At 40.3% G+C, this 27679-nt stretch overlaps 2 protein-coding genes across 2 annotated transcripts; one reads left to right on the top strand and one right to left on the bottom strand.

The window, feature by feature from the left end:
- On the bottom strand, positions 1-22685 carry blmh (bleomycin hydrolase). The gene is made up of 12 exons (XM_061072917.1): positions 22562-22685; positions 20317-20514; positions 18758-18867; positions 17468-17609; positions 17049-17137; positions 16850-16942; positions 8203-8358; positions 7934-8092; positions 7778-7845; positions 6612-6729; positions 6368-6434; positions 1-318 (listed from the first exon to the last, which is right to left on the bottom strand). The coding sequence occupies exons 1-12, from the start codon at positions 22569-22571 to the stop codon at positions 170-172; spliced, it is 1359 nt and encodes a 452-aa protein (XP_060928900.1). The 5' UTR covers positions 22572-22685; the 3' UTR covers positions 1-169.
- Positions 187-27058, top strand: si:dkey-52l18.4 (uncharacterized protein LOC560708 homolog). The gene is made up of 6 exons (XM_061072919.1): positions 187-313; positions 23786-23890; positions 24966-25304; positions 25394-25606; positions 25702-25730; positions 25856-27058. Exons 2-6 carry the CDS (start codon positions 23839-23841, stop codon positions 25955-25957), a joined length of 735 nt encoding a protein of 244 aa, XP_060928902.1. The 5' UTR covers positions 187-313; positions 23786-23838; the 3' UTR covers positions 25958-27058.
- The last annotated feature ends 621 nt before the right edge of the window (positions 27059-27679 follow it).

Raw genomic sequence — 27679 nt, forward strand, 5'->3', positions numbered from 1 at the left:
TCCAGTAAAAAAAGAAAACAAAATCTTTATTATTTTGTCTCGAAGAACAGGCTGTTTTGGAAGGAGGCGTTGGGGAGGGCTGGGGAATGTTGGAGAGGTAAAAGCAGCCAAGGAAACAGGGCGGAGTCAAACAGACCGGAGGTTGGGGCTAAAAACTGGATTTCTCTAGTTATGCCAGGGCTCCCATCGGGTCCCAGGCAGGAAGTACAATGGGTTCCTTTTGCATCACGTCCAGGACATCCGCGGGCAGGAACTTTTTGTCTACCACCACCTCGTAGACGTACTCGGAATACCAATCATCCGTCATGATCAGGTAACCTGAAGAGACAGACATCGTTTGTCAAAGTTTGATTAGATTTGTTTTCCCCTGACATGATGGCAGCTGAATAGAACATTAGGATTACGGTTTGGTGCCGGTGCAATCGTCATAGGTACATAAATCACAGTTTCATGGTTGGGACACATAATATAGCCAGCTTTTATGCTAATGTAGCATTTTAGCTATCTTTTTAGAGCAGTCGCTTTTTTACCCGTTGTGAAGGCACTGCTACTATGTTTTCACACAAAAAAGGCCATAGTCTATATGAATATTTGCATTTGGGATATTAACTGTTCACTGTTTGTGCTTTTACCTTTAACAGCCTATTTTGGATCAGAACTAGTCAATGCTATGTAGTCAAACAAGACTTATAATCAGTCTTGCCAAAAATATGTCTACAGAACATATAAAGAGGCTTCTAATTGCTGAATGATCTAAGATGGACATGGGGACTAGCGTTGTTACTCTCTCTGCCTTTCACCCATCTTCTGCTTGAGGGATCTGCAGCCACAACAGGGTACTGTTAACCTGGATGTATCATAAGAACTGGATAGCAGACTCCAAGAAAATCATTTGTATGAAAACCCCGACACGTTTGCGCCGCTATCCATATTAGGACAATGTATTGATTTCCATTCATTGTGCACAGCCTAAGCAAAACCTTATCCAATGCATTGCTCAACCCTAACCAAACCACAATTAATATCTTATGGGGAACCAGGCTTTGTTCCCCATGAGAAAACAGAAAAGAAGAATGGTGCTTCTCGAAATCGTACATTCCATTTTTTACACTCCGAAAATGAAAGTGCACCAAGCTTTAAATAGAACTTTACTAAAATTAAAGGATTTGAGTAAAAAAGGGCCAAGTCTGTCAATATACTGAAAGCCTGAACAACAACACTAGTTATATAAGAAGACATACATCAGGTCATTAATTAAACCAGATATAATTAGTCAATCCTTCACCGGATGGGTAGGAGTAGGGAGTGACAAGAATGTCTATGCACGTCCTAATAGCTCTTTATCATTAAAGTCTATTGTTTCAACCGGCAGAAGGGTGGAGGACAAGAAGGACCACAGCCCATCGTAGTTCACACCCTGCACTTCAGCTCAGTACATTCAACACTCTATGCTATCACATCTGCACGCCCACCCTGATAAAACTAAACAATGTCTGTCTCACCCGTGTGTGTGTGTGCGTGTGCGTGTGCGTGTATGTGTGTGTGTAAGGTCAATGTGGCCAAATCTGGGTTGGTTATGAGACCTTGAACTTCCACTGACTGAAGACATGTTGGGACAACCTAATCTCTTGTTGGAAGAGGATATAGCCCCATGCTGAAATGATTAATTAAAATGAAAGATGCTTTTGTGTGCGTGCATGTGCGTTTGTGTCTGCTACGTAATTAACAAAGACTAAATGTTATGTGAAAACAGAGCGGCTCCCATCTAGAACCGACACATATTCAAAGCGGGATGAGATCTGGAGAAGTTTGTTATGTCTCAGTCTGTAGAGCCAGATCACAGAGTGAATTCCACTATTCATTTTAACCCTTGTTGTGACATCGCGCTCAGTCTCGTCTTTTCCCCTCATCACGTGTTCAGCGTCCAGCAAACGAGAACATCCCTCCCACTGTCGAGCCGACTTATCAAAGACGTCAGGGCAACCGCAGGAGCATGCCGCAGTTCCAAACAATGTATCGGGGATGGCGTGTCAGTGTGTCTGTTGTGTACGAGTCTTCTTCCAAGTACGCAAATCTTAGGTGGCTCGCTGCCTGGTTCTCGCTGTGGTGTCCATGTGTGTGGGGATGTGAGCTTCCTGGAAACCGCGTGTTGGGTGGCACGGTGTGTGTGTGTGTGTGTGAATTTTGGGTGTCATTATTTGCTTTTAGGGATAGGCTGACTGTTCGAGGCAGAACAGATGGATGTAGTAATAGCTAGAAGCAGCCATCTTACTTTCCACTCATGGGAAAGTGGTCTCAGACTTTTAAAGCCAACTGTTTCAAGCGCTCTAAAAACAGGGGAATTAAACATGTCATTGTAAATGATTTGAGCTTGATATAAGATGCAGGTGTGAAATTATTTTGCAAACATAAAGTTTTAGTGTTATTTGGTACAAAAGAAGAGATAGGGGATTTTAGAGCTGCACCAGGGCTGCAGTAAAAACACAGGAGGCTTTTTTTATTTATTAATTTGAGGTTGAAATGGGACTTTTAAATGTGGTGAAGGGACCAAACTGGTGTTTGGGCTCAAAATAGATTAGAAGCGTGATCAAAAGATAATGAAACTTTTTTTCCTAGGAATCTGTTACGTCAACTATCACGGAAATCCTCCATTCAAATAAACATTGCCTTTTAAAATAATAATAGCTTGTATTTACATAGCGGCTTTAAAGAGATCCAAGGACGTTTTCCATGTGACAGAGGGGACAAAACGCACTTTATATATATATATATATATATATATATGTAACTTCTGCACTAAGAGTCTCTCAATCAAAATATGGTAATGAATAATATGGATCCATTAAGGGAGACCAATAGAAATCAGTGAAAGGCAAGCTTCTCACTTGCCAGTTAGCCAACTTCTCTCTCTAAATATCGACTCTCGTTCAGAGCTCAGTTTAGGATGATGTCCCATTAAATAAAAAATACGAGCCTCAAACATGTGTTCAGAGCTGTGTAAAAGTATAAGTTTTGAAGTGAGTGGAGTCATAACAGCAGCTGTCTGAGGGCTAAAGGACGGAGAGACCAGAAAGTTAAACCTCTCATGAGAGACTCTTTCAGGCTTAGGAGGAATATTAAAAAGGCCTGAAGGGAGACGTTAAGCCAAAACTTATAAACACACTCCACTCTCTCCCTCTTGTGATCTTTCCAAAATCATCTTCACATCTACTTGAACTTGTTTTTCAGTCTTTCATGCTGTTTTCTACCTGCGCTACATCTTTATTATGGTTTCATCTCTCTCCTTTCTCACGTAAGCTCTCGCTCTCCTTTTCTATGCTTGTGTCTCTATTCCACGTCAGCTTGTGTTAAACACACAAAGCCCCTGGATTCCCAAGAGGACTCCACTTCTCAAACTTTTGTTCTGAATAACTTTATTAATTTGGCTGTGGACTGGCTGGGGGCCGCAGCCTTCCCCATCTGCTGGTGTTTATGGAATAAGATATGCGTGAAACACATTTGATTTGACTGAGGGGTTTTCACATGTTTTCCCAACAGCCACTTCGGTTTGTGGGTTCAAGCAAATATTGTGAGAATGTGTGTGTCTCACTTGTGTGTGTGTATATGCTGCACTGTGTATGTGTGTTGCCAGATGATGCATGACTGACCTGAAGTACTCTCCTATAATTTGCAGTGGAATGTCGGGAGCAGAGATAGAGAGAAGAGGCGGAGAGGGTCAGCGAAAGATTAGAAACAGAGATGAAAAGGACAGAGAGAATAACAACAGCAGACAGTGACGTCTGCGGAAGCGGTCTGGACAACCTGCTGCGCATCATAAGACAAACCAACTCTAACTACTTAAGGACAAATGTTTTTACCTCTGATGCATCAAAATGAATTACTGGAATTGGTTTAAATAAAGTTAACAAGAAAATTGAACTTAATAAGCTGCCCAATAAAAAATAAAAGTCTGGCAAATAGGGAATTTGCTATACTTGTATTTGGGAGTAAAAAAAGTAATTCGAAAATCTCGAGTACATTTCTGCTATATATTAAAAATGCTTCATAAGAAGTCACTATCAAACCTCTATGACAAAGAAATTTTATTGAGGCTTGTTATTTAAAGTTTAACTATAAACCTCATCATAAATAACTATAAAGAAAAAACAAATGCAACTAGTCTTCATGTAAGAACATTCTGCATTGTTACCTCCACTAAGGACCATACATTTGTTTCTTTGTCCATTCTCTCTCTGTCCCCCTTCCACACAAAAGGCCTTTAAAAAAGCTTTTAAAATATTTAAAAAAAAAAAAAAAAAAAAATCCCTCCTACTGTATGGCTTCCCACCAAACCTGACAGGGTGGCACATGGGCCAAGAAAGGACCCATTCAAATGTGACGCTGATCTGGACCAAGGGGTAGATCCAGAATTGTTCTTTCTCCCCACTTTCTTTGACATTGCAGGATCGGGTGTTCTTTCACAACTTACTGATTTCCAAGGAATCATCCATGGGGACTGATATCTATGACTATGTGCTATTTGGTTCGGTTTGATTGAATTTAAGGAGACTGTTGGGTCCTGGCTCAGGTATACGCTTTCTCATAATGCTGCATATATCAGCAACAATTAATGCATAAGCTGAGTTAGTCCGTCAAACACTCATATCTGCAGGCTCTTGTTTCTGGTAATAATAAGCCATATCTACAGAGTATATTACTTTAGTCTAAAGGGCAAAGTAAAGTTTCAGTGCTGAAAATAATTTATTCCAACTACATTTTTGTAATTAGTAGATTTACTTGAGGGATGTGAAATAAATCTAGTCATATCCAGTGATGCCTTGATCATCAACGAGCTGTCATTTCAATGCTCACCTCAGAGGGAGCGGATTACTGGAAACATGGAGGGAAACCATCATTCCTTATAAGCAGTGTTATCCAATTACCTTTTTTCCCCCATTCCATTGTTTACAGACAATTGAGAATTCAATGGAACTAAAAATCAAACGTACTGCGGTTGTATACTCCGCCAACCAGTACAGTTTCTGTCTACATATTTCTTTGATTGTTATTCCAAATTCATATACGGTCACTGTGACCTTTCATCACTGAAATTTAATCACATCATCTTTGAGTCCAAGTCACAACTGATCAAAACTTGAGAGAATTCCATCAAGCAGTCTTTAGATATCACATTCAAGAGGCCAAAAACATGTTTTTTGAGGTCACCAGGACCTTGACCTTTGACCACCGTAATCTAATCAGTGAGTTCAAGTGAACATGTGTGCCAAATATGAAATAATTGCGTTGAGGTGCACCCAAGATATTACATTCATAAGGAAAAAATTGTGTTTTGAGAGGTCACATTCACCTTGACCAACTAACTCTAATCAGTGGATCCATGAGTCAAAGTTAACTGTTACAGATGTAATTAAATTCCAACCTGGCCGAATATCATATTCACAGGAACATGAGGTCACTGCGACCTGTATGCACCAATCTTATCGGATCATCTTCGAGTCTAAATTAATGTGTGTACCAAATTGGAAAATTCTCTAGAGCTGGCCTTTAGATATAACGTTCAAGGAAAACACAACATACTTTGTGAGACAACTGAGACCTTAACGTTTGGCTAACAAAAACAAATCCAAGTCCAAGTGAATGTTTGTGCCAAATGTGAAAGGATTCACTCAAGGCGTTCCGGCGATATTGGGTTCACAAGGCCATCTTGCTTTGTGAGGTCACGTGACCTTCACCTTTGGTCCTTTGACCACCAAAACTAATTATTTCATCTTTATATTTCGCTCTTTATAAAAACGTTTGAACTAAACTAAATATACTACAAAGAGTACCAAGACCAAAATGCAGACCTGGGTTAAGTATACCGCACAGTAGAGAAAATATAAAAATCAATGGTACGGAAACTTACTGGTGTTAGCATTTACTGACTACAATGGTTGATCTAGCTTATTCTACATCTATGCTTATGCAACTGGATACAGAAGCTTTGAGATTGAAAACACACACGCCTGACAGTCTTTGTGAAACAGGACATAACCAATTAAAAGTTCATAAAGCGGCATCACAGGGAAACTTTTTTCTAATCCTGCACATAATTCAATAAGGACAAACAGGAAGCCGATGTTTTGCCCTAAGACACACTACAATGTGAGAAAGATGTGCAAGACAGATAGAGACGCAGGGGACCTTGTTGAAAGGGTATGTACAGTAAAGTGGTCTCAGACTTCAGGGCTGCAATTAATGAGATGTTAGAGTGTTTTTGTTTAACATTTTAGGACAACAGTCAGTGTCAAATTAAAGAAACCAGTCTATTCCTCTGTGGTTTAGGTTAAAATACACTTTGCTGTGTTGCAGTGTTATGATGCTTTACCTTTATTCCCACGATCATCTCCCCAGGAGTTTTCCACCCTCCACTTCTCATAGCCTTCTTTCCCATCCTGAGAGAGAGAGAAATGGAGACAAGTAATGGAGACTTAAGTGTGAGAACAGAGAAAGAAATTGACAGCAACATGAAAAACTGCTGCAGATTACAGCAGCGTAAACACGCAGCAAGGCACCTGTGTGAGTAGCGTACTGAACAGACACACCTGTACTGTATGTTTGTGTGAGTGTACCTTGTCTGTGACAGCAGTGAGGATCATTGCATGGGTCATGAGAGAGTCTCCATAGATCAGTCGCTCTGCCTTGGTAAGGTTCTTCACTGAAACTCCAAACACAAGCTCGTGGTTGAACCTAGATAGACACAGATATGCACAAAATTAACACATGGCATCACATTCTCAAACTCTGACTTAAATACTAATAACTCAATAATCCTAAAACATGACTCAACCCTATTTTTGGTCAGTGCAGGGGTAGAGGTGTGATGGCCAAAAAATGTCCAAAGCACTGCCTTCCCAAGCCCATCATACCAGAAAAATCACCTTTACATTCCACTCTTAAACATACTAAGATTCATTCCAAGTATAATCTTCTGGCATAAGAAAAGATATGTCTGACAGATGAGCTCCAACAGAGATGTTATCAGACAATAGGCACCAAGGTTGTTTGGTTCAGTGGGTAAATTTAAGCCTGGCCCCAGCACCTCAGATACATGTGCACCTGAACCTGAAGAGCAGTGATAAGCAACGCTTTCCCTGTGCAGAAACTGACACCTCCAGAAGGCAGATGGGGCCGTGTTCTGTTCAGTCCATAGAGCCAAAAATAAAAGGGACAGCTCAGTAGTGACATCATTTTTAAGACAGTTATTTATTGTTTAAATGGGTGTAGGGTACAGTTTGCTATATCGAAACCCACACAGTGCTAATTATTGGGCAGCGCATTTGTACAGCAAGAAGGTTCTTGGTTTGAATCCTGTTTCGGCCAGGGTCTTTCTGTGTGGAGTTTGGACAGTATCCACGCATTTAGGTTTTCACTGGGTACTACAGCCTCCTCCCACAGACTTGCAGATTGGAGTTAAAACTCTAGATTGAATGTATGTATAAACATGTGTGTGAATGGTTGTTTGTCTCTATATGTTGGCCCTGTAATGGACTGGCCAATACCTCGCCTTTAGCCCAATTTCAGCTGGGATTGGCTCCAGTCCCCTGCGACCCTTAAAGTATAAGGGAGGGATCGATGGATGAATGAATGAATGGATCGATGGAAGGATGGAGGGATGTAACCAATGATGCTATACCCAAACTCATCATCAACACTATTGTAAAGGATGATTCTTCCCATAGGAATCAAAACCTTGCAGTTACATATCATACACTGGTCGTTATATCTTTATACTCACACATTCAAATCGTTAATGCCCAGCTTGCCATGAAAATGTTTTCCAACGTCACACCCAAACCATACGGCCTGGGAGAAAAAACAGAAGCCATGTTAAAAATGTATGAAGTTCCAACGCTTAAATTCACACCCGTCACATACAGTTTTTCTAACTGACCTCTCCGTCCTTGATGGAATCTGCTGCTGCCTTTTTAAGTAGTTGAATGGGCTGGTTGTTGTACTGAGTGCAACGGGCGCCAACCATGTTACCCAGGAACTCTACACTGTACAGCTTTCCAAAGGGGTTCTGGGGTCGAGGGTCATTTATTAGGCAGACCTGAGGACAGGGAGACACAAACGGAACGCAGAATGAGAACAAGTCAGAAACTGAGGTTCTACGCATTACTGCCTTACAGTCTTTTAGTGCCAATCATAAGGCCCACTTACTTTGTCCTGAAGGTTGTATAGGGGTTTGACATGCTCCCTGTAGAACTCCTGGGGGGTGAGGGGTCCCATGCGATGGAAATTCTTGTCCTTGTCCCGGTACTCCCAACAGATGGTCTCAGGAGGGCTGCCTAGACAAACGCTGGCCACCCGGAACACCTGCAAAGCAACACAAAGTTTAACATCGACTCCAAAAAACTGTACTCAAACATCCCAAATCTAGGTTTTATGCCAAACGTGTCATCCATGACAAGCTCATTTATAACCATCTATATAATATGATACTCTACAGTAAAAAAGAGAAACACAAGTCACATTTGTTCTTCCTCATCTTAATAAAACATTGCTGAAAAAGTTTTAAAGTTTAATTTTAAGTAAATATTTCTAATGTGCAGTTTCCATGTTCCTGAATATACTCATCCATCAGTGCTTGGGCGTCTCAACTTTCCCCTATTTTTCCTTAGGAGGATTCCCTTCCCTCCATCTTTTCCACATGCATCCATTTCCCCATTTGCACCCCACACACCCTTGCTCCCTCCCTCTGCACGCGTCTTCCTGTAGTGCTGAAGTTCACACTGAGTTCCTGTGGGCTAAACTGGGTCCTCTGTCAATCTAGCTATTCTAAACTCCGATATAGTCATCTCAGGAATTTCCCCCTTTTTGCTCGTCACCTCTCCCATCCTCTGTCCTCATCTCCCGGGATTGAGCAGTTTCTTTTCTTCTCAAATAGGATTTAAAAAAGGGAAGAGAAATTAAGGTGGAGTGCAGTTCATTGTTAGTTTCAGACCAAAAAAAGGTAAGATTAGATAGATGTCTTTTATCCTGAAAAATATGATTCTTGGAATCCACATCTTAACGAGTTTTGAGTTTCCTGATGAAATACATTAGGGAAATGCATCCTCCCATGTGGATGAAATTGTCAGAGTCAGCAGTGGGCATTGATTCAAATCTCAGTTAGCCAATTTAGTTCAATTACAACACTGTTGTGTGCCGACTGGAAAGTGCATAAAAAAGTCTTAACAAGTCTTAAGATGCAAAGCATGTGCTCTGGGAAGGAGTGATACAAATGAGCTGGAGGTTAAACGCTGTTGAAGCGACAATTGGAAAATTAGGATGACATAAATGAAATTGAAAGCCCATTTAAGTACAGAAGTAAGTTCAGTTATACAGAACACATCCGTGTGAGAAATACTGCCAGAGATATGGCAGATTTACATTTGATAGTATAGCAGAGTCTTTTTGTAGCTACACTGTGAACAGATGGTCTTATCCTCAATAGTCTTCATTTCCTAATTCCTCCATGCAGCTATATCGAAAATCATGCTGCAGGCAAAGTTTATATTAAGTTCACTCTAATGTCCATAAACAGAAAAATATATCTTAAGCCTTATTAATACTAACAAATAATTAGTACCACTAAATAATACAAAGTTTTTAGGTTATGGACCCAGGCTAATGCAGTTCCCCTTGTAACATTCAGTGCTCACATATTACTGATGAGTTCTGCCTTAAAACAAGGAATAGGGAACATCTAATTAAATTGTTCTATAGTATAGGTTTTACAAATAACAAAATAATAAATCTTTAGAGTTTGAAAAGATTGCGTAAGAAGCTGTGTCTATTCCAAAGGAAAGAGACACACAGGTTTGAAGAACAAAAGTTATTAAATTACAATTGTATTCCCATAATATTATTTTTTTACCCTCAATTATGACTTTATTTTCATAATATTGAGACATTATTTTACAGATATAAATTCACAGGAGAATTGCACCACACTTGAATTCCTCATTCAGGTTGAAAGTTTCATTTACAACTACAAACTTTGGCATAATTTGTCGACATCACTAGTTTGACCCTAATTCGAGCCCATAAACCTATTAGTATTGTGATTTTGTGAAGTAAAGGTGGTTCATTACAGTCAATGCTTCAACTAAAAGTGTAAGAGACATGTTTCTAATAGACACATTATATCTATTAAATGAAACAACTGAAAATAGATCTGAGAGGGAGTGTATTTTTGACCATGCCTGGAGTATTTTCCCATGTTTAGTCACCATGTTAAGATGACATTATTGCTTTAAGAACCGGAGCCCACTGAGACCACTATTCCACTCAGCAACACACCCAGGAACATTCTCACATGGAGACAAATGCTACGAAATACATAAATTCAGGCCCTGGCTTACGCCAACAAACAATCCCTTCTTCATTACACAAATGCTTAAAAGTCACAAGAGAGCAGACATACACAATAATATACACGTGAGTAGAGTCAACAAAGGCATCTTTTCAACTCTGCGCTCCTAATTTTACCACTCTGTTTAGACTGCCCTGAGTGCGAGACGACATGCCAAGGTATCCATCCCCTGGTCTGGTCTGTGTTTGCCCAGATGCCCTCAGCATCTGAGCCCCCTCCCCTTTTCTCTTCATTACTCATTTCTGTCGCTTACTTCCAAGAACAACCCTGCCCTGGTAACTTTATACCTTTCCACTGACTATACCATTCTACTTTCAGATGTCCCGATGCATTCTGAGAGCATACCCATTCCAATATCCTGTTTCAGCGGCATGCTCACTCATCCTCCCTGGGCAGGGTACATTAAGTAGGTGCGAGGGAAAGGCTGGAGTGACAGAGATCCCCGTCAGAGGATAAAGAGTGCAATGACATCAGAGCAGGATCAATATTGAAACACCTGCTTCCTCAGTGACAGATATACATGAGTGACAAGGTAGAGGGAAAAGGTGAGAGATGTAGAGAGAAGATGAATGAATAGGGAGGGGGACTAAAATGAATAATTTACTGTGTCTCACTAAAGCACAGTTCACAGACTGAACTGTTTTTGTCTGATTAAACTGGGTAAATGTTTATTTTAAAAAAGTGTGGCACAAGTGTAAAATGTTAATATGTTAATATTCTGGCCATCTAATTTATAACCCAGTACAGTTCCCCTGTTGTAAATTCAGTTCTTTGGACAGGATTTGGAAAGACACAAAGATTTTCTATATAACAGTTTCAGAGCATCAGTATCAGTATCAGAGATAAGATCGACGAGACATGATTGCATTGAGGCGCAGATATGAGGCGGTTTTAACAAAACAAAATATGTCTCCAATGGCTAGGCCTACCTGAGCCATGGGAGGAGAAGGACCTTGGTAAGAGAGGTGAACAATAGCTCAATTGTAACTCTGTACCCATGTGGAAATGATACAAATTTGAAAGACAAATAAAAGCACCTTGAGGACTCTTAAACTGTGAGAAACACGATTATCTGGTCTAATGATACCATGAGCTGTTTGGCCTCAGTTCTAAGTATCATGTCTGCAGGAAAACAGGTCCCACCCCTCAACATCACAAAGGTGAAGCACAGTGGTTGCAGCCTCATGTTGTCGGTGTGTTTTTAAGCACCCGGGAGAGGTTGGTCAAAGTTAAGGTAAAGCTGAATGAAGTCATGTACAAAGATATCCTTTTGGAAAAAACCTGTTCCACAACACTGAGTCAGGACTGCAGATCTGGGAGACGGTTCACACACAATGACCATGGGCGCACACAGTTGAGAAAACCCTTTAGTGGTTTAAGGTCAACTGTGTCAGTGACTTCGAGTGTCCAGGCCAGATCCCCGACTTGAACCCAATCGAACATCTGTGGAGAAAATGTCCGTCCGTCCCCACTCAAACTGACAGCGCTTAAGAGGATCTCAAATGAAGAATGGCAGAAAATCCACAAAACCAGGTCTGCAAAGCTTATTGTGATCATACCCAACATGTCATGGGGCTTTAATCACTGTCCATGTGAAGGGGTCTAAATCCACTTTATCCAATGAATTAGATGATGTGCCCACTTTTTCAGTGTATATTTAATTCTATTAAATTCTAATTCAATATTCAGTTACTCCTTTCACAAAGCAATGGGAGTTTCACAAATGTAATGCTGAATACTGACGTTTACTTGGCATTCTGTAATTTTCTTCTTAGAAAACATGTATAATTTTACTGCAAACCCTCAGGGTAGACTTCAAGGTTCTTCAACCAAAGGTTTCACTAGTAAAATGTGAAGAACTTCACCCATGTTAAGATTATACATTCAAAGGCCATCTCATTCAAATCTTAATACTCTAAACATCTGAGCTGTCAACAGGCTTCAGGATTCAGCTATTCTAACTGATTCAGATGCCATTTGTTCACAGTCAATATTTTCTCTAACTCAGTCTCTAGTCAAAGGTCAAACCTAAAACTATTGGGATAAATCAGACCCAATGTTTGATAGCATCTGTGCTCCAGTGTTGACCGGTTGGCATTCTTCTGAATGTTTGCTCATTTTTAAATCACCTGGAGTTTGAACTGAGACTAACACATATAGAAGGCAGATCAAGAAAATGGCAACACACTTCAATATATCTGCATGTATTGGCAACCTTGAGCAAGGCAATTCAACTTTGTCCTTCTGCAGCGGACACTCTGACCTGGCTGTTCGCTGCGTGTCTTTCCCATTCTCTCCCCCCATGCTCATAAAAATTAATTGCTATGAAAAAGACAAAGCTAAATGACTTTCATCTGTCAGTACAAATGTGACTTCTTAAATAATAAGACGACAATGTTAAAAGCTTTTCAAGACATAATTAGGATGCAAATCTCCCCCAGGTGGTGTCAAATTGAGGAAAACACACACAACACTGCTGCACTGCTAGTTGATACATCTATTTTCTAGAAGCTGGAACTTTTGAGCATAAGCAAATGACACCATGCAAACAGTTTGGATAAAAATGAGCGAGGTTTTCATTAAACGTCCATGTTTTGTAAACATGCAACACATATGGTCACTGTTAAATTCTAACAATGGTGCAAAGAAATGCATTGAGTGGACAACTGGCAGGACTATCGAGTCAGTCTCTGACAATGACACATACCCAGGAACCCACCCACATACAACAACCGATAAACCGAGCCAATAGCCAGCGGTGCCTCTGAGCTGCAGAGAGAGGCAAAAGTCCTCTCCAGGTTGATGGCTGTGTCATAAATTAGACTTGTCTGAAGAGTCACACTCTGTGTGTTCAGAGCCAAGACCAAAGCCGCACATGGTGTTTCTGATTCCATGACGTAATGGAGCACGGAGGACCTACACTTGTGTCGTGAGGGATACCATCTGTGTGTGATTCATTGGTGTAAAGCACTGCGTCTTCATGTATAGTTCCCAGCAAATGTAACTTATTCCTGCGTGTGTGTGAGTTGTCAAACTTGTCTGTGTGAGTAATAGTAGAGGAGCAGCGACACACAACAGACACAGCATGAAAGAGAAAGACTGACTTTGAAAGTTGAACTTCTCTTCCATGCCTCAATAACACAGCGTATGTATTCCGTCATCCTAAAAGGTAAACTATACAGAACTATACAGAAGCTCATTTTTGCTGCAGGTGTAGGTTCAATGGTTTAAACTTATTGAGAAGACACACGTGATGCGCTTGATTTTAATGAGTGTGCCTGAATAAGAATAGATTCTTGACATGCAAAGGGGTTCAGTGAAATCCCACGAACCCCAGGTACAGAAAGTGGAAGGAGAGACGTTGACCTTGCTTGCCTGTCATGGCAGTGTGTGCGGGGCTGGTGTGATGAAAACCAGAGCTCAATCACAGCCACCAGCAAGGGAGAGTGGACAGCGTCACCTCCACACACACTAAAGTAGGGCTGACACAATACATGTGCGCACGCATAGATGCAGATGCACGTGAACAAGTAGAGGAAACACTAGTTTCCCACTTGTGAGAGTCCAAGAAAACCAATTACGTAAGCCTATAAACACACATGGACAGCATGACGGCATGTACATAAACAGAGTTTTGGACAAAAGTGTACACATGGACCGCAGCAAAGTGGTCGGAGCAAACGGCTCCTACAAATACTCTACTACACAAAACTAATGCCTCAATACTTAAACACTTCAATAAAAGGTTTATCACATAACTTTTAATTTACAGAGTTAACATGTATAACGGGGTTGTTGAAGTTCTAGGCAAATCAAACTCAAACAATCAGTAAGGGTTAATTAAGCGCTAATGTAATTAAACATAGTTATTTTAAATGGTGGATTAGATTAACTGCTACTCAACAAAAAAAAATGTTATCAATTATACAAACACAATTTGACTTTAACTTTAAATGTCTGATGCAAAAGTGCATATCTTTTTATTCATGGGATCAGGACACCATGAGGGGCCAATGCAATGCAGATGGTGATTTTAATGTAACTGATTATCAATAATTCTAATGATTATTTGTTGTTCAAGACATTGTTATTGCACTTTACTACTATGTGTCTCATCGTTCCAAGTGCATTCTGTTTAATTAAGTGCAAATATGGCGCTTACTGCAGAGGAAATTTAGATTTGTGCACTGGTTATATGAAATGAATCATCGGCATAAAACCGATAAATGATCTTTATTTCAATAATTTTTTTGTATATTTCAAATTATAGATATCTGAAACACATAATGAGTATGAGACCTGAAATGCAAGTGGCTGTTACGTTTTAATAAATGCAATAATGTCATAACTGGATTGATAACGGTTCAAATAGTTCAAGGTTAAAAAAGGATACATTGTATTTATTATTTAAATAGCTGGGATTTGACCCAATAATAATGAATCTGATCAATTACCATTAAAGAATCAACTTGTTATACTGAGGTAGGCGTCCCATTATGAATGATGGTTATCACATTGATGCCGATCAAAGGCGTTTGCAACAGTATCCTTGAACATTTTGGCTCTTTGTGCAGGTCGTTCATTTGACAGGACTGAATCCTACATTACCACCGGCCATGACGGAGCGATGTTTCACAAAACAAACCACTTCCAGGTGGACAAACAAACACCCTCCACCCCCGCCCACACAGTCATGCAGTTCAGCGGGAGCCGTCTTGTGCTGTTGCACGACATATGTTTGTGTGTGCACAGGTTTGTGTGGGTTTGTGCGTGTGTGCTGTAATAGCTGGTCAGCCACAGGGGCCACTGTGAGATACAGACGACTGTTTAAACAAGCAACCAGCCAGAAGCACAATGCAACCGAACAGCTGACAACAAAGGCTGCTTAACCAGGTCCCTGAACTGGATGCAATCTTCTCAATAGGGGGCTGATTGACTGACTGGCCGTCTTACTCACACACGAAGCAGGAATTAAGGCTCTTATGAATACACACCTACACATTGTCAAAACCATAATGGCAGACACGTAATACCATGTGTTATAAAAGTGTTTGTTGACACCTACATATTAACCTTCATTGTAAGAGTGGATTAGGTTGTGTTTTTGTTTTGTTTGTTTGTCAGATTTTTTCTATACTGAACAGCGTCAGTGGGAGACAGCTCCATAAACAAGATCACTATCTTTAAACTTTGTTGTATCTGGGGCAGTTATTGTGTGCAGGTGATTTTTATTTGTTGCTTTTACACAAACTCTGCAGTCCAGAAGGGACGTGTGCACATTACACAGTCAGCAAAACATTGTCAACAGGGTGTGTCATACAACTGTCATTGAAGAAGAAAAAAAGAGTACAAAAAACAATACTTGATAGAGGTAGATGGGTATTTAGAAGGGTCTGTTGGAGTCTTTAATTATTTATAAGAAAGTCAGCATTGTTGTTGTCAACTTGCTAGAAAGTCTTTAAAAGATTGAAAATGTTCTTGTTATGTGTCTGCCATCAGTCCCATTAATTGAATATGGTCACTGATGAAAAATCCTACTGCTATACATAGAGCATATATGTATATAATACAAAAATAGATAAGACTATTAGGTTTTTTTTAAAATTATATTTAATTTAATTTAGATAAAACGGCATAACTGAATCTTGAAACCTTTATGGGTATCTTTTCTGTCTGGACATTAGATATTGTCTGATGGCGCCCTCTTCTGGTTAAAATGAAACAATGTCACTGAGATAAAAACGAGGGTGTAAGCTACAAATCACGATATTTAATCAATACTTCGAACATGCACTTATCTGTGTGTCTTAAACACATGAATCATCCATCATCACATTGTATAACGAGCATGATTCTAGCTATGAAACTACAGTAAATAACCTAAGAACCAAATATTCCTGTCTGTGTATTTCTGTTTGCATTTTGATTGAAGTGAGTACATGAAAAACAGGCTAAAAATGTCATAACACTTGTCTCCAAAGTTGAGAAACTCTGCTAAGTGTTTTTTGGTTACTTATCTCTGAAACAAATTAGTTTAATTCCTCTTGTTCTAATGTATGTTTTTAACCATTAAGAAATCTGACTATATTGCCCTTATCTTTAAATAGTAATAAAGTACAAAAGATAGATACATCTCTCGTCCTCATCTCAATATTAGAGTCACCCAGTGATTCCTTGATTTGTCGATGAAGCTTACACTGTAGTAGCAGTTGTAGGGTTGTGTTAGATCAAATTTCAGCACTGCAAACTCTGCAGTCACTGAACCAGTGGAATGTACTTCTCCTGGAGCAAGGACTCTAACTTTTCATATAGGAGCTAAAGTTAGCCCCCTGTCCGTCTAGTCAAACAGAGATTTGGTAAGGGTTCCTCAAGGTTCCTTTTTTGGAAATGCTTGATATAAAATGCTTGATATAAAACATTATTAAGGAAACGTTTCTGTGCATGTCTCACCTCCTCTATCATGGTGTCCATGGCCTCAGACAATTCAGCTTTAGTCGCATCACTTGCCACCAAGTTCCTCAGTCGTAGACAGTATTCTCTCAGCTGCAACACACAGTGAGACAAAAACAATAAATATTAATTGGAGATTACACAACTTACCATGATGATTGAATTTGCAAAAACGAGAGTGAAAATGTCTTGAAGGCACCTTCTGATTGAGGATATCGTTCATTCTGCGTGAGGCCTCTGAGCTGTGTGACTCGGGAAAGCATTTCTTTGGGATAACGCCATACTTTTCTGAAGACAGTAGAGAGTAAACAAGAGTTTTAGCCCAGTCAACTAACTTTAATATTCCAGCACTGATGATTTACATATTTAGTGTAAGTGCAGTTCATTTTCTTAATACAGGATTCAATATCTTTACTATCATCTTACTCAGATACAATGAAGATAGTCTTCTCTCTCAGATATATTGAGGTGTAAAAATATATAGAAATGTAGTGTGAAAACAACAATAGTAGCAGCATGGGCAATAACTAAATACTTTTGTAACTGCACAGATCAGTAATTCAGTAAATTCAAATGAACTTTGTATTTATGTGATTATGTATCATGATGAGCACTAACCAATGAGGTTGACCAGCATGTCCCACTGGCCTCCATCATTGGTTGGATTGGCGAGAAGGAACTGAACCAGACGTCCGTCCACTGGCTCCTTCCTCTGTGCCGTCTCCACGCAGGCTTGGAGGAAGTAGTAGCAACGCTCAATCTGCAGAAAAGAGAACAAACCTAAGCATGCGACGTGGCAGGTAAATAAAGAGAGAAAACCCTGGGATGGGCTTTTATCATTGATGTTACAGTATGTGGCACAGACTTCTAGTCAGAAATCTGACAGCTGTGACTTCAGCTTTAAAAGCATATGACAAATGTTCCTGGAAATCATTCAGAGGTCCGACAGACTTGCAACTCTACACCGAGTAGAGCAGGTTATTCTTAGAGTTCCACATCAACTGCTTCCTTATTTAGTATTATTTTTACAGCTAGTGTTACCCCTGTGTCTGGCACAAAGAGAAGTAGTATTCAAGGTGCCACTACTAGCTGTCTGAACACTTGCGAGAAAACGCCACGATGCCAGAGAGAGTGAACGAGGTTTCACTGTGACATTGGCCTGGGAAAAACAGTGACCACAACAAACAAAAGAGGGTTTTAGCTGGACAATGACTGTACAGTGAGTAGAACGCTGCATAGTAACAGCATTGACAGTGCACAGGCGTGCACACACACACACACACACACACACACACACACACACACACACACACACACACACACACACACACACACACACACACACACACACACACACACACACACACACACACACACACACACACACACACACACACACACACACACACACACACACACACACACACAAGCGGTGTCCTGACTGCATAACAACAAAAACATCCATTTGCTAGAATATAACAAAACTTTAATTAAATCTGGAAATTAAGCTGATAAAGACAAGAAAGAAACACCCCAATAGCCGATAGCTGAGCCAATATATAAATGGCAGATGATATGGGCTAAAATGAGCCTTTCACAGATGTTTAAATATCAACGTTTATGTATGCCTATGACATTTTTAAAGAATAAACAGTGGAGAAAATGTGGATTTAAGTTTATATTTTAAATTTAAAAAATTGCTTTTCTAAATTCAACTTTTATACGTTATTTGGTATCATTTGTGCTTGCTTTTTATTAAGTGATCAAGCCTCAATTACATTTATTTGTTTGATAGTGACATCATATCCCTTTTTTTGAATATATGCCCGGCCTCAATATAGTGAGGCTTTACGTATAACCAAACATACATTTCACATGACAACAAAACACAATGTGTTTGGGTCTCACCTTGTCCCAGAAAAAGAGGTAGGACTGACTGAACTCAAACTCCTCTATGTTAAACTTCTTCATGAAGGGAAGTCGCATGACATTGAGGCACGAGAAGATCCAACATCTCCCTGAGTGATGAAAAGAAAACCACATCGATTTAGTCACGATTTTTATACACGTCTGTACCAATGCTGACTGTGGTCACAAGAACAAAAGAATATTTTTTGGCTCACAAGCATTCCGAAACCTGCACAGCTAGAGTGACGTGTTCATTAGGTCCTATCATTGAACAAACAACTGGGTTGAACCTGCCTAAGGATTGTTAGAGCTGAAACAGATTTGCTGCAAGTGTTTAGATTGATGCAGAGGTTCCAAATTAAAATTTAATAGAATCATTCAATGTATAATAATTTTACTGTAACATGCAGTTGCAAAATGCACATTTTAAAGGTTTTACAAAAAGATAATGAGAAAGAAAGATGATGGGGTTAAGTGTAGTCGGTATATGCCTAAAAAGCTGCAGCAACTTAATGACAAAAATGATTCATGTGGAACTGAAAGAGGGTCAGACCACACCAACATTTACAGGAACGTACAGTAAATGGGAAAGTCGTGTCAGACTTTTGGACACCAGTGTTTTTTCATAAGTATATTTAATGAAATGCATTTTAAAAAAGGTCCAGTGTGTAACATTTAGGTGAAAGGGATCTAATGGCAGAAATTTATTATAAAATAATCCTAGTCATGTTGTCACTAGTCTGTTTCATCTAAATTATACAAATTTTCTTAACTCTAGAATGGGCCCTTGTATGTAGGGCCCATGTGATGTAAATTTAAATACTTTAAATTTACATCTGGAGCAGGTCCTCTCTTTGGAGGCTGCCATGTTTCTTACAGTAGCCCAGACTGGACAAACAAAACACCTTTGGAGTTTGTATGACATCTGAAGGCTACCACAGGTTCTCTTTAATGTTTGGAAGGGGAGGCTGAGGTGAGGGGTGCTCAGCTGCAACATGAAACTTCACCTCTAGATGTCACTAAATACTACAGACTGAACCTTTAAGTTACAAAACAGAGGCTACGAGTTTTGATATTTGATGACATTGTTGAGTGTTCAGTCAAAATCTGTCAGAAAATTACTTGTGCAACAAACATTCTGCCAAGGTAACTGGTTACCATCATTTCAAAAGTGAAAGCTTTTGTATCCTTGAGATGTATTTTACAATGAGGAAATAGTTAAGATGTCAATTCAGAACCATTTATGTCAGTTCCAAAGTGTAATAAATAACATTTGTTTGTGATCTAATAATCTGTGAGGGCCTGTTTGTCATGGAGGACTAAAAGACTAAATCCAAGTTTATTCAAGCTGTGCACGACAGCTGCAGACACTGGATATATAGTTCTTACCATACATCTGGCATATACCCTGTGATGACTAAATTGAGATTACTCTAAGCCAGAGGGCCTCCAATAGAATGCATGAAGTATAAACCAGCATACGACATCACTCATTGTCAAACATATCTTTTATTCCTGTGAAAGTTACATCCTGAATGTTTCTGTGCACTTTGTCCTACCTGAGTTTTTCTGGTTGGTGATGGGCTTGCCCTCTGTGGGGATAGAGTGCTGGAAGATGTGCACAGTATCCTGGACAGTCTGCCGGTGCAGACAAACCTCCAATGGGTCAATGCACGTCGACACATTCTGGGCCAACAGGTAGCGTGGCTCCGCCCGCAGCCGTTTAAGGAAGGACGCTAGCTTCTCCTGACTCAGACCTGAGGGAGAAAGAAGGAAAGATTAGGGATGGCTGGGTACAATGAAGTAGAGACAAATTAAGAGGTGAAAAGCAGAACAAATGTTGAAGGAGAGGAGGAAAAGCAAGCGCCAATAAAGTTAACATGTAATATGAAGACGTTCACAGATGGACAGTCTACAAATTGGAGGAGCCATTTCTAAGTACTGCCCCAATTCCCATGACACATCTGTGCACTTTAGGCATACACACTTCCCACTTAAGATATGATTTATGAGCGGTCACGTGCTCAGAATAAGTTACAATAATGCCTTGAAAACACCAGATCAATAGCCATAAACTTACAGCTCATCCGTTATTGAATACAAATGTCTGCTGCATCCTTTCTTTCCACCATCCATACAGGGATTATAGTGGAGAACAGTATAGGGAGGATATTAAACACCATTATGATTTTAGTTCAGATGAAGGCTGAGGAACAGACTTGGAAAAGGGAGGCACAGCAGAAGCAAACCATGAAGAAATCAAGAGTGCTTTCCAGTAGTAAGTGGCCCGAGAGAGCTGAGGGCTGGCATCACTCATCTGGTTCCATCTGTGTGAGGAACAAACTGGAAAGCTTGTCTAGTCCCATTGGTGGAGAAGTCGGAGGTGTACACACACAAACACACACACACACACACTTTGACAGAATCAAAGTGACGTTGGTGTGTGGTTTGTAATTCCATCAAATAACAGTGCAAGGCAATTAAACATTGAGAGGGACAATGCCTAGTCATGCGTATGCACCCTGGAGTTTGACCCCTCTCTCAGCTGCATTCTGTTATTTTCCATTGACACAAAGCTGAAACGCACCGACCCCCACAGTGTCAAACTTCATTAACTGTCATACTCTGATTATCAGGGGGGGGGGGATAGCAAAAGAAGGCTTAAGGCAGTGATTATTATGAGAAGAGGCCTGCACGACGACCTGTGATGAATCCTTTGACACTGATGGGAATGGAAAGATAATCGGAAGACAGATAAGGGGAAATGTGTACAATGTGAACGCTCTGTTTGTAGCAGAGTAATGGCCGATTCCTGTAAACTAACTTTATATCATGGGAACAGAAGAAAAGAAGAGTCTGTGTTGTAGAACAGACACAAGAACAGCTGAGAGCTCAGTTAGTGGTCCTCCTGACATGTTTTCCAACCAGTGAGAGCATGAATGGTGAGGACGTCCCATCGCACCCAGTGGTTTGCAATGGGAGAGGGGGGGCAAAGCACAAGCAGCCGGGGTGACTTGCACATTTAAACATCACTGGTTACACAACTGGCTTCATTTTAGCGAAGCAAAAAAAGCAATGCCCATCACTGGTCCCTGTGCAAATGGGAGGACAGCAGCTGACAGTGGAGGCTCAGCAGACATCACACACAGAAGCTGACAAACCCGAGAGAAGAAAGACACCACCAAAGTCCTCAAATACATGACGTGTGTGGGGGGGGGAAACAATGGATTTACTGAATCTGTGCGTGCCTAACAAAAGACGTTATGAAACGTTAGGTCCACTCAACTGAAACTGAAAGAAAGGCACTCTCAGTCTTGGCTCGCTAAAGGTGAACTTTTAAACAGCATTTAAAGAGTGGCTCGACATCGAAGACACCGTGTTCTTTCTCCACCGTGTGTCCCCTGGTGAAAACACCACTTCAATGAATCACCGGCACTTTGAATACTTTGACAGCTTCTGCCACATCCAACTCTATCCCACTAGCTAGCAGCACATGCTAACACCTCCAGTTCCTTGAGCTGACACTAGCTTTTGCCCAGCGGGTTCAGGTGTGTTAGCTGGCCGGCTGTACACACTGGAGGTCGGCTCCTTGCAGACACTCTACGGAGGTGGACCGGGCGGACCGGGCTGAGGAAACATCAGCGGAGTCATGCTAGCAGACTTGCGTGCTAACGCGGTGCGTGCTAGCTTAGCCAGTTAGCTCGCTCAGCTGTCATCCTCCGGCTGTCAAATACACACTGAGCTCCGGCTGCCGGTGCCACGGAGCCCCGGCACCGACCCGGGTGAGAGCAGCACCCGACCTACCAGTTGCCATGTTCCCGAGGAGCTGGAGGAGCGATGTGTGTTTTCCTGGAAAGTCGCCGGCTCTTTGTTTATCTCATTCACCGACAGCCAGTCAGTGTGATCGCAGGGTGCGCTCGTTTATGGACTTGCGGTCCGGTCTTTGACGTGGCGGCAGGGCGGAGTTTATTTATTTATATCGCCTCCTACCCATAGACTGGGCTCTTACTACTGGAATATGGGCTCCTACCCCCAACCGAGTTTATGCTTTTATATTTGGTCTGTGCATGAAATCAACCCAGCAATAGTTCTCACCATAGATCAAATATAAATAGATCTCGACCCCAGAGAGAGACACTTAGAGACAGTGGCGATTCTAGAGAAATTTTACAAAAAAAGAATAAACCAAGAACATTAAAACCTTCTAATTATCAAAAAAGTAAATATAATGAGCTCTAACTTAGAGCTGCACCATGACACTTTTATTCTTGAAATAAAACTAAGATTATTATCTTATTTCAACCACATCAACGACTATCTAAGAAGATCAAGGTAAACGTCATTAACAATAAGCAGTTGTGGTTTTTTTCTGACAATATGTGAATTCCAATATTTTTTAGAAATATTATAGGATTTTATTTTGAAGGTTAGCTTTTTTTTTCTGCTGAAAATAGTTAATTTTATTATGCAAGAGGGAAGAGGGTGTAGAAAGGACAACCCCCCCCCCCCCCCAAACACACACACACAGACACACACACACACACACACACACACACACACACACACACACACACACACACACACACACACACACACACACACACACACACACACACACACAGTCCTATTAAACGGCTCACACAAAGACAATATTGATTGTTGGAGATCAACCAGCTGGGGTTAAAACCTCAGCAGCCTAAACAACCTTAATGTGAGACTGTGTGGCCTTTATTAAGGTGTGTTTGCTTTTACTTTCTGTCCACAGAAATGTGTGTGTTTGTGTGTGTGTGTAAGAACAAGAAGGAGTTGAGTGATTATTGGCAGACTTCCTTCCTTCCCCTCTATTTGGACGAGAGCTGCAGCAGGATAGAGGAAGCCTGTCACATTATTGAGGATGGGAAAGTAAAGTGAAAGAAAGAACTACTGAGATGAGCTGATTGACTAGAGACCACAGTTTTTACAGAGCTTTCCAAACATGTCTCTCAGCCTCCCTGTCGGACATAACATGCAGACTGAAACTGTGCCCAGGAAATGTACAGCTGATCTGTGACGAGTCTCAACCAACTCTGGCACTGTCAGACATGCACGGCTATCTCCTCTGGGCCATCAGCTGTCTCTGCATTCTTCCTGCTGGTGAGTAACGTGATTTAGTTCTCACAGATCTGGAGTCATATTCACATTCTCATTATAACTGATAGGGAAATCTCTTCCTCATATTTATGTCACATTTGAAGTTCGCTCAGGCTATTTAGCCTTGTCTCTTGTCGTGGCAATTTCTACAATCCCACTCTACCAAGGAGGAACGAGACACAAATTCTCTTACACTATTGTCGCACATTAATTCTCAGAACATGGTGTATACAACAGAGGTCAGTTTGTAATGTGCACCCCGATGGGAAGCAGATCTTTGTCTTTATACATTTGGCTCACCCCTCCCAGTCTGGTTGGGGTTGTTACAAAGTCAAAGGTTGGGATCTTCTGATGAAATCTAAACATCAATGCCTTAGTTAAAGCAATCAGGCCAAGATTCATTCAGTAGTACAGGATACAGCATGAGGTTACAAGGTTACATTGTATGAGATTCAATCATGATCAATCAAAGGGGAAATAAACATGATCATATTTTGGTCAAATTTTACATTTCCCTTACACTCTCTAAAATCACTTAATATAATATAATAAGTTTCTATTGTAACTTATTATTCTTATTTTATAATGATCTTTCTATGTCCCCTTCTTTGATTTTGAAATGTTTCTCCAACTCCTGGCTCTTTTCTTTTTAGGTCAAGTGATTAGTTCAGTGCATTGGCACAGCGAGAAACAAACATAAAAACAAGCACAAGCCACAACAATGTTTGATTCCACTCTTTGAAGAAATTGTCACATCAACCGAATGACTCAAACATACAGAACCACTTGAATTGTGTCCATACTTTCATGTTGCTGGTCAGTAGTTTCCCAATATACTGCATCATCTTATTGGTTCCGTTTTTTGTTTTGTTTTGTCCTTATCTACATGTCTATGTCTGTGTAAGTACTCTGATAATCAGATCAAACTGGAATCAAATTCATATACACAAACATACATGTATATATGTGTTATGACTTATAGACATATGACTCTTTGGGTTTGTTAGATATATGACACAACTATTTGAACCAGTCTACTACTGTCACAATGAGCTAAAAGTTGCTTCCTCTTCTTAAGCTCTCCGTGCTGAAGAATGCAGCCAAGTTGTTCTGGCAAGACGTGGAAAACTCGACACGCCAGAAGGGGGCAGTCTGTCTCTGTCCTGCGTGGTCCAGCACTGTGGAGACACCTGGACAGGGAGCTGGATATGGAAAAATTCTACACATGCATCAAGCAGCATCAAAAACTCAGAGAGACGTCAATTGACCAATGTTACACTCTCTACAAATCAAACCCGCTTAGTTTTGAATTTCCTGACAGTCAGCCAATCAGATGAAGGTTCATACGGATGCAAGGTGATGTGGGGTCAAGGTGACACTGATCTGGGAAATATGATGTATGTGAACGTCACAGCAGGTATGTAGAATCATATATGTTGAGTTAATGTGAATCTGTGTTTCATTTTGAATATAATCCCATTCGTGCACATTTCTTTCACCGTGCAGCTGCCCCCTCTCACAGGAACTTCTTGCACAGGATTTTGGTTTGTGCCAGTGCTTCTCTTTGTCTTCCCATCATTCTCGGATTAGCTCGTTGTCTGGGTTCAGGGGTCAAGCCTCAGCCGCTTCCCAGGACATGGTCCGCACATGTAGCCGTGTACAGAGACCGACCACCCCCGCCTCCACCACTGCAGAGACATGGCTCTCACTCACTCAGTGGTATCTCTATTCTCACTTTCATAACATGTTACAGTAAAAGAAAAAAGTACTGAATCTGGTTACTTCACTAGTGTCTATGTTTTTCTACCTTACAGCTCCCCACAGGTCCCAGCAGAAAACTGAGGTGAGCTAATACTCTGTTTTAAGACAATTTGCAGGATGCACAACATTCTTTGTTTTCCCTGGTGAGGCTTGAATATGTCTTTCAATTATTGCATATGATGCTTTTTTCCATGGATCACTTTACAGGTGGTGTATGCAGACATTTCCAAGGATCTACTGAGGCAACAGAGAGCCGTCAGAGAGCGCCCCCTGGAGCCCACTGTGTACTCAAGTGTCAAATTCTTGTGACTGCAGACAAAGTTTTATTTGGGGGTTAAATTAAACGACTCGATCCTTGATGTTGTCAGGAAACGTTTGACGTAGACCTTCAGAGACTTTAAGCTTCTCATTTATGCATGTCCTGATACCTTTTGACTAGTCATTATTTTAAAGCCTTAAAGCAACACTATATCACTTTTACTGAGGAACAGCGCCCTCTGTAGTCACATGTGGTGACTTATTCTGTCGGCCTGAGCGATTAAGTGGTTTTCACGTGGAGGAACGAACAAAGCCTGTCAATCATTTGACCGGAGCTCTAACTACACCGTCTCACTCACTGAACTGAAACCACTGAATGGCTGGATATTACCAATGATCCAAGCTTCCGCTGTAACTAATTCACCAAACGCTGTTTAGAATTCTTCATATTTTGAAAGTTTCCTTGCTGAATATTGGAGATAAACTCTGGTTTTTAATAATGGCCAAGTCTAAAGTTTGGCAGAACATGCTGGACCTAATTCTGACTAAGCTTCGACAATCAGTTAGACAGACACACACAAACAAAAGTTACAGAGGAAGTACAGGTGTGCAGGGTGAGTGGTCGGTCAACCATCAAAACTCATTTTAAAGCTTCTATTTCCTTCTATTTTTTAAGAGGTGAAAAAATAACATAGTGTTGCTTTAACCTGTGTATTGTACAATATCATTAAAGTAGAGGATTCAGCAGTGTTTTCTTGTTGTTACTGCCACCAACAAGGTTATGTTTTAATAGCAGGATTACACAAATACTACTGAACCGATTTTGCTGAAACTTTGTGGTAGGGTGGTATATGGGCCCAGGATAAAAAGAGATTTGATTAAATGGGCTGATACAGGACTGTTTTTTACACTTGCTTTCACTCTGTAAAACTGTTTTTTCAAGAAATTACGTCGATAACTTAATGAAAATGTTTGAAACTATAGTTTGTTCGTTGATTTATTTATTAGCGGAATCCAACAAAACAGATTTACAATAGACTTGTTGCAGAGATGGGAATTACAAGAAACCATTGGTGACATGCAGATCAGAGGCAGATGTAAGAATTCCATGCTTTCTTAAACTTTGTTATTAAAAATAAATCCTTCAGACCACTTACTTTATTCTTTTATTGCAGGAGGTATTCGCTCTATTGGGTGCCATTCTAGTTTTGTAATATAGTGAAAAGATTCTCCTGACTACACTGTGATGTGGATGAAGTGACTGTTTTTAATATAAAGGTGAAAGGAATGCCAGAAGGTGTTGCAGGGAGGAAAAACGTTAAATTTGGTGCTACATATTCACATATTTTACCTTTTTTGTCTTGAAATGTGACCACAACAACATTAAATGCAGGTCCAGTATGTGTTCATGTTTGTTAAATATTCAAGCAAAATTACCCCTTAATCCAGTTGTAGGCTCGTGAGTGTTGTGTGAGATTGTAAAAGAAGGAGAAAAACACATAAATGACACAAAATACAACATTTTATTTTAGAATAAATTCTCAATGGCACGTTACATAACCAAATATACATACATGTTTAGACATCTTTTAAATTAATAGATTTCCTTTTATTATTTTCACCTTATTAATAAGCATACTCTGCACTTATATTTTTACATGACATCAATGCAAAAAAAAAATCTTTTAATAAATTAAGCCTATTTACAGAGAAAAGGCTGCAGGGGCATTTAGGCAATACCTGCTACAAACTAAATGACCAGACAATTTCTGT

This window comes from Limanda limanda, chromosome 6 (genome assembly GCF_963576545.1).
Source record: "Limanda limanda chromosome 6, fLimLim1.1, whole genome shotgun sequence".
Lineage (NCBI taxonomy): Eukaryota > Metazoa > Chordata > Actinopteri > Pleuronectiformes > Pleuronectidae > Limanda > Limanda limanda.

Coding starts and splice junctions, on each gene's coding strand:
- blmh (XM_061072917.1), bottom strand. Junction 17,610..18,757: donor ACCTCTTTTTCTGGGACAAG/GTGAGACCCAAA, acceptor TCTTTTCTGCAG/ATTGAGCGTTGCTACTACTT. Junction 16,943..17,048: donor ACGATATCCTCAATCAGAAG/GTGCCTTCAAGA, acceptor TGTGTGTTGCAG/CTGAGAGAATACTGTCTACG.
- si:dkey-52l18.4 (XM_061072919.1), top strand. CDS start 23,839: ATGCACGGCTATCTCCTCTGGGCCATCAGCTGTCTCTGCATTCTTCCT. Junction 23,891..24,965: donor TCTCTGCATTCTTCCTGCTG/GTGAGTAACGTG, acceptor CCTCTTCTTAAG/CTCTCCGTGCTGAAGAATGC. Junction 25,731..25,855: donor GGTCCCAGCAGAAAACTGAG/GTGAGCTAATAC, acceptor ATCACTTTACAG/GTGGTGTATGCAGACATTTC.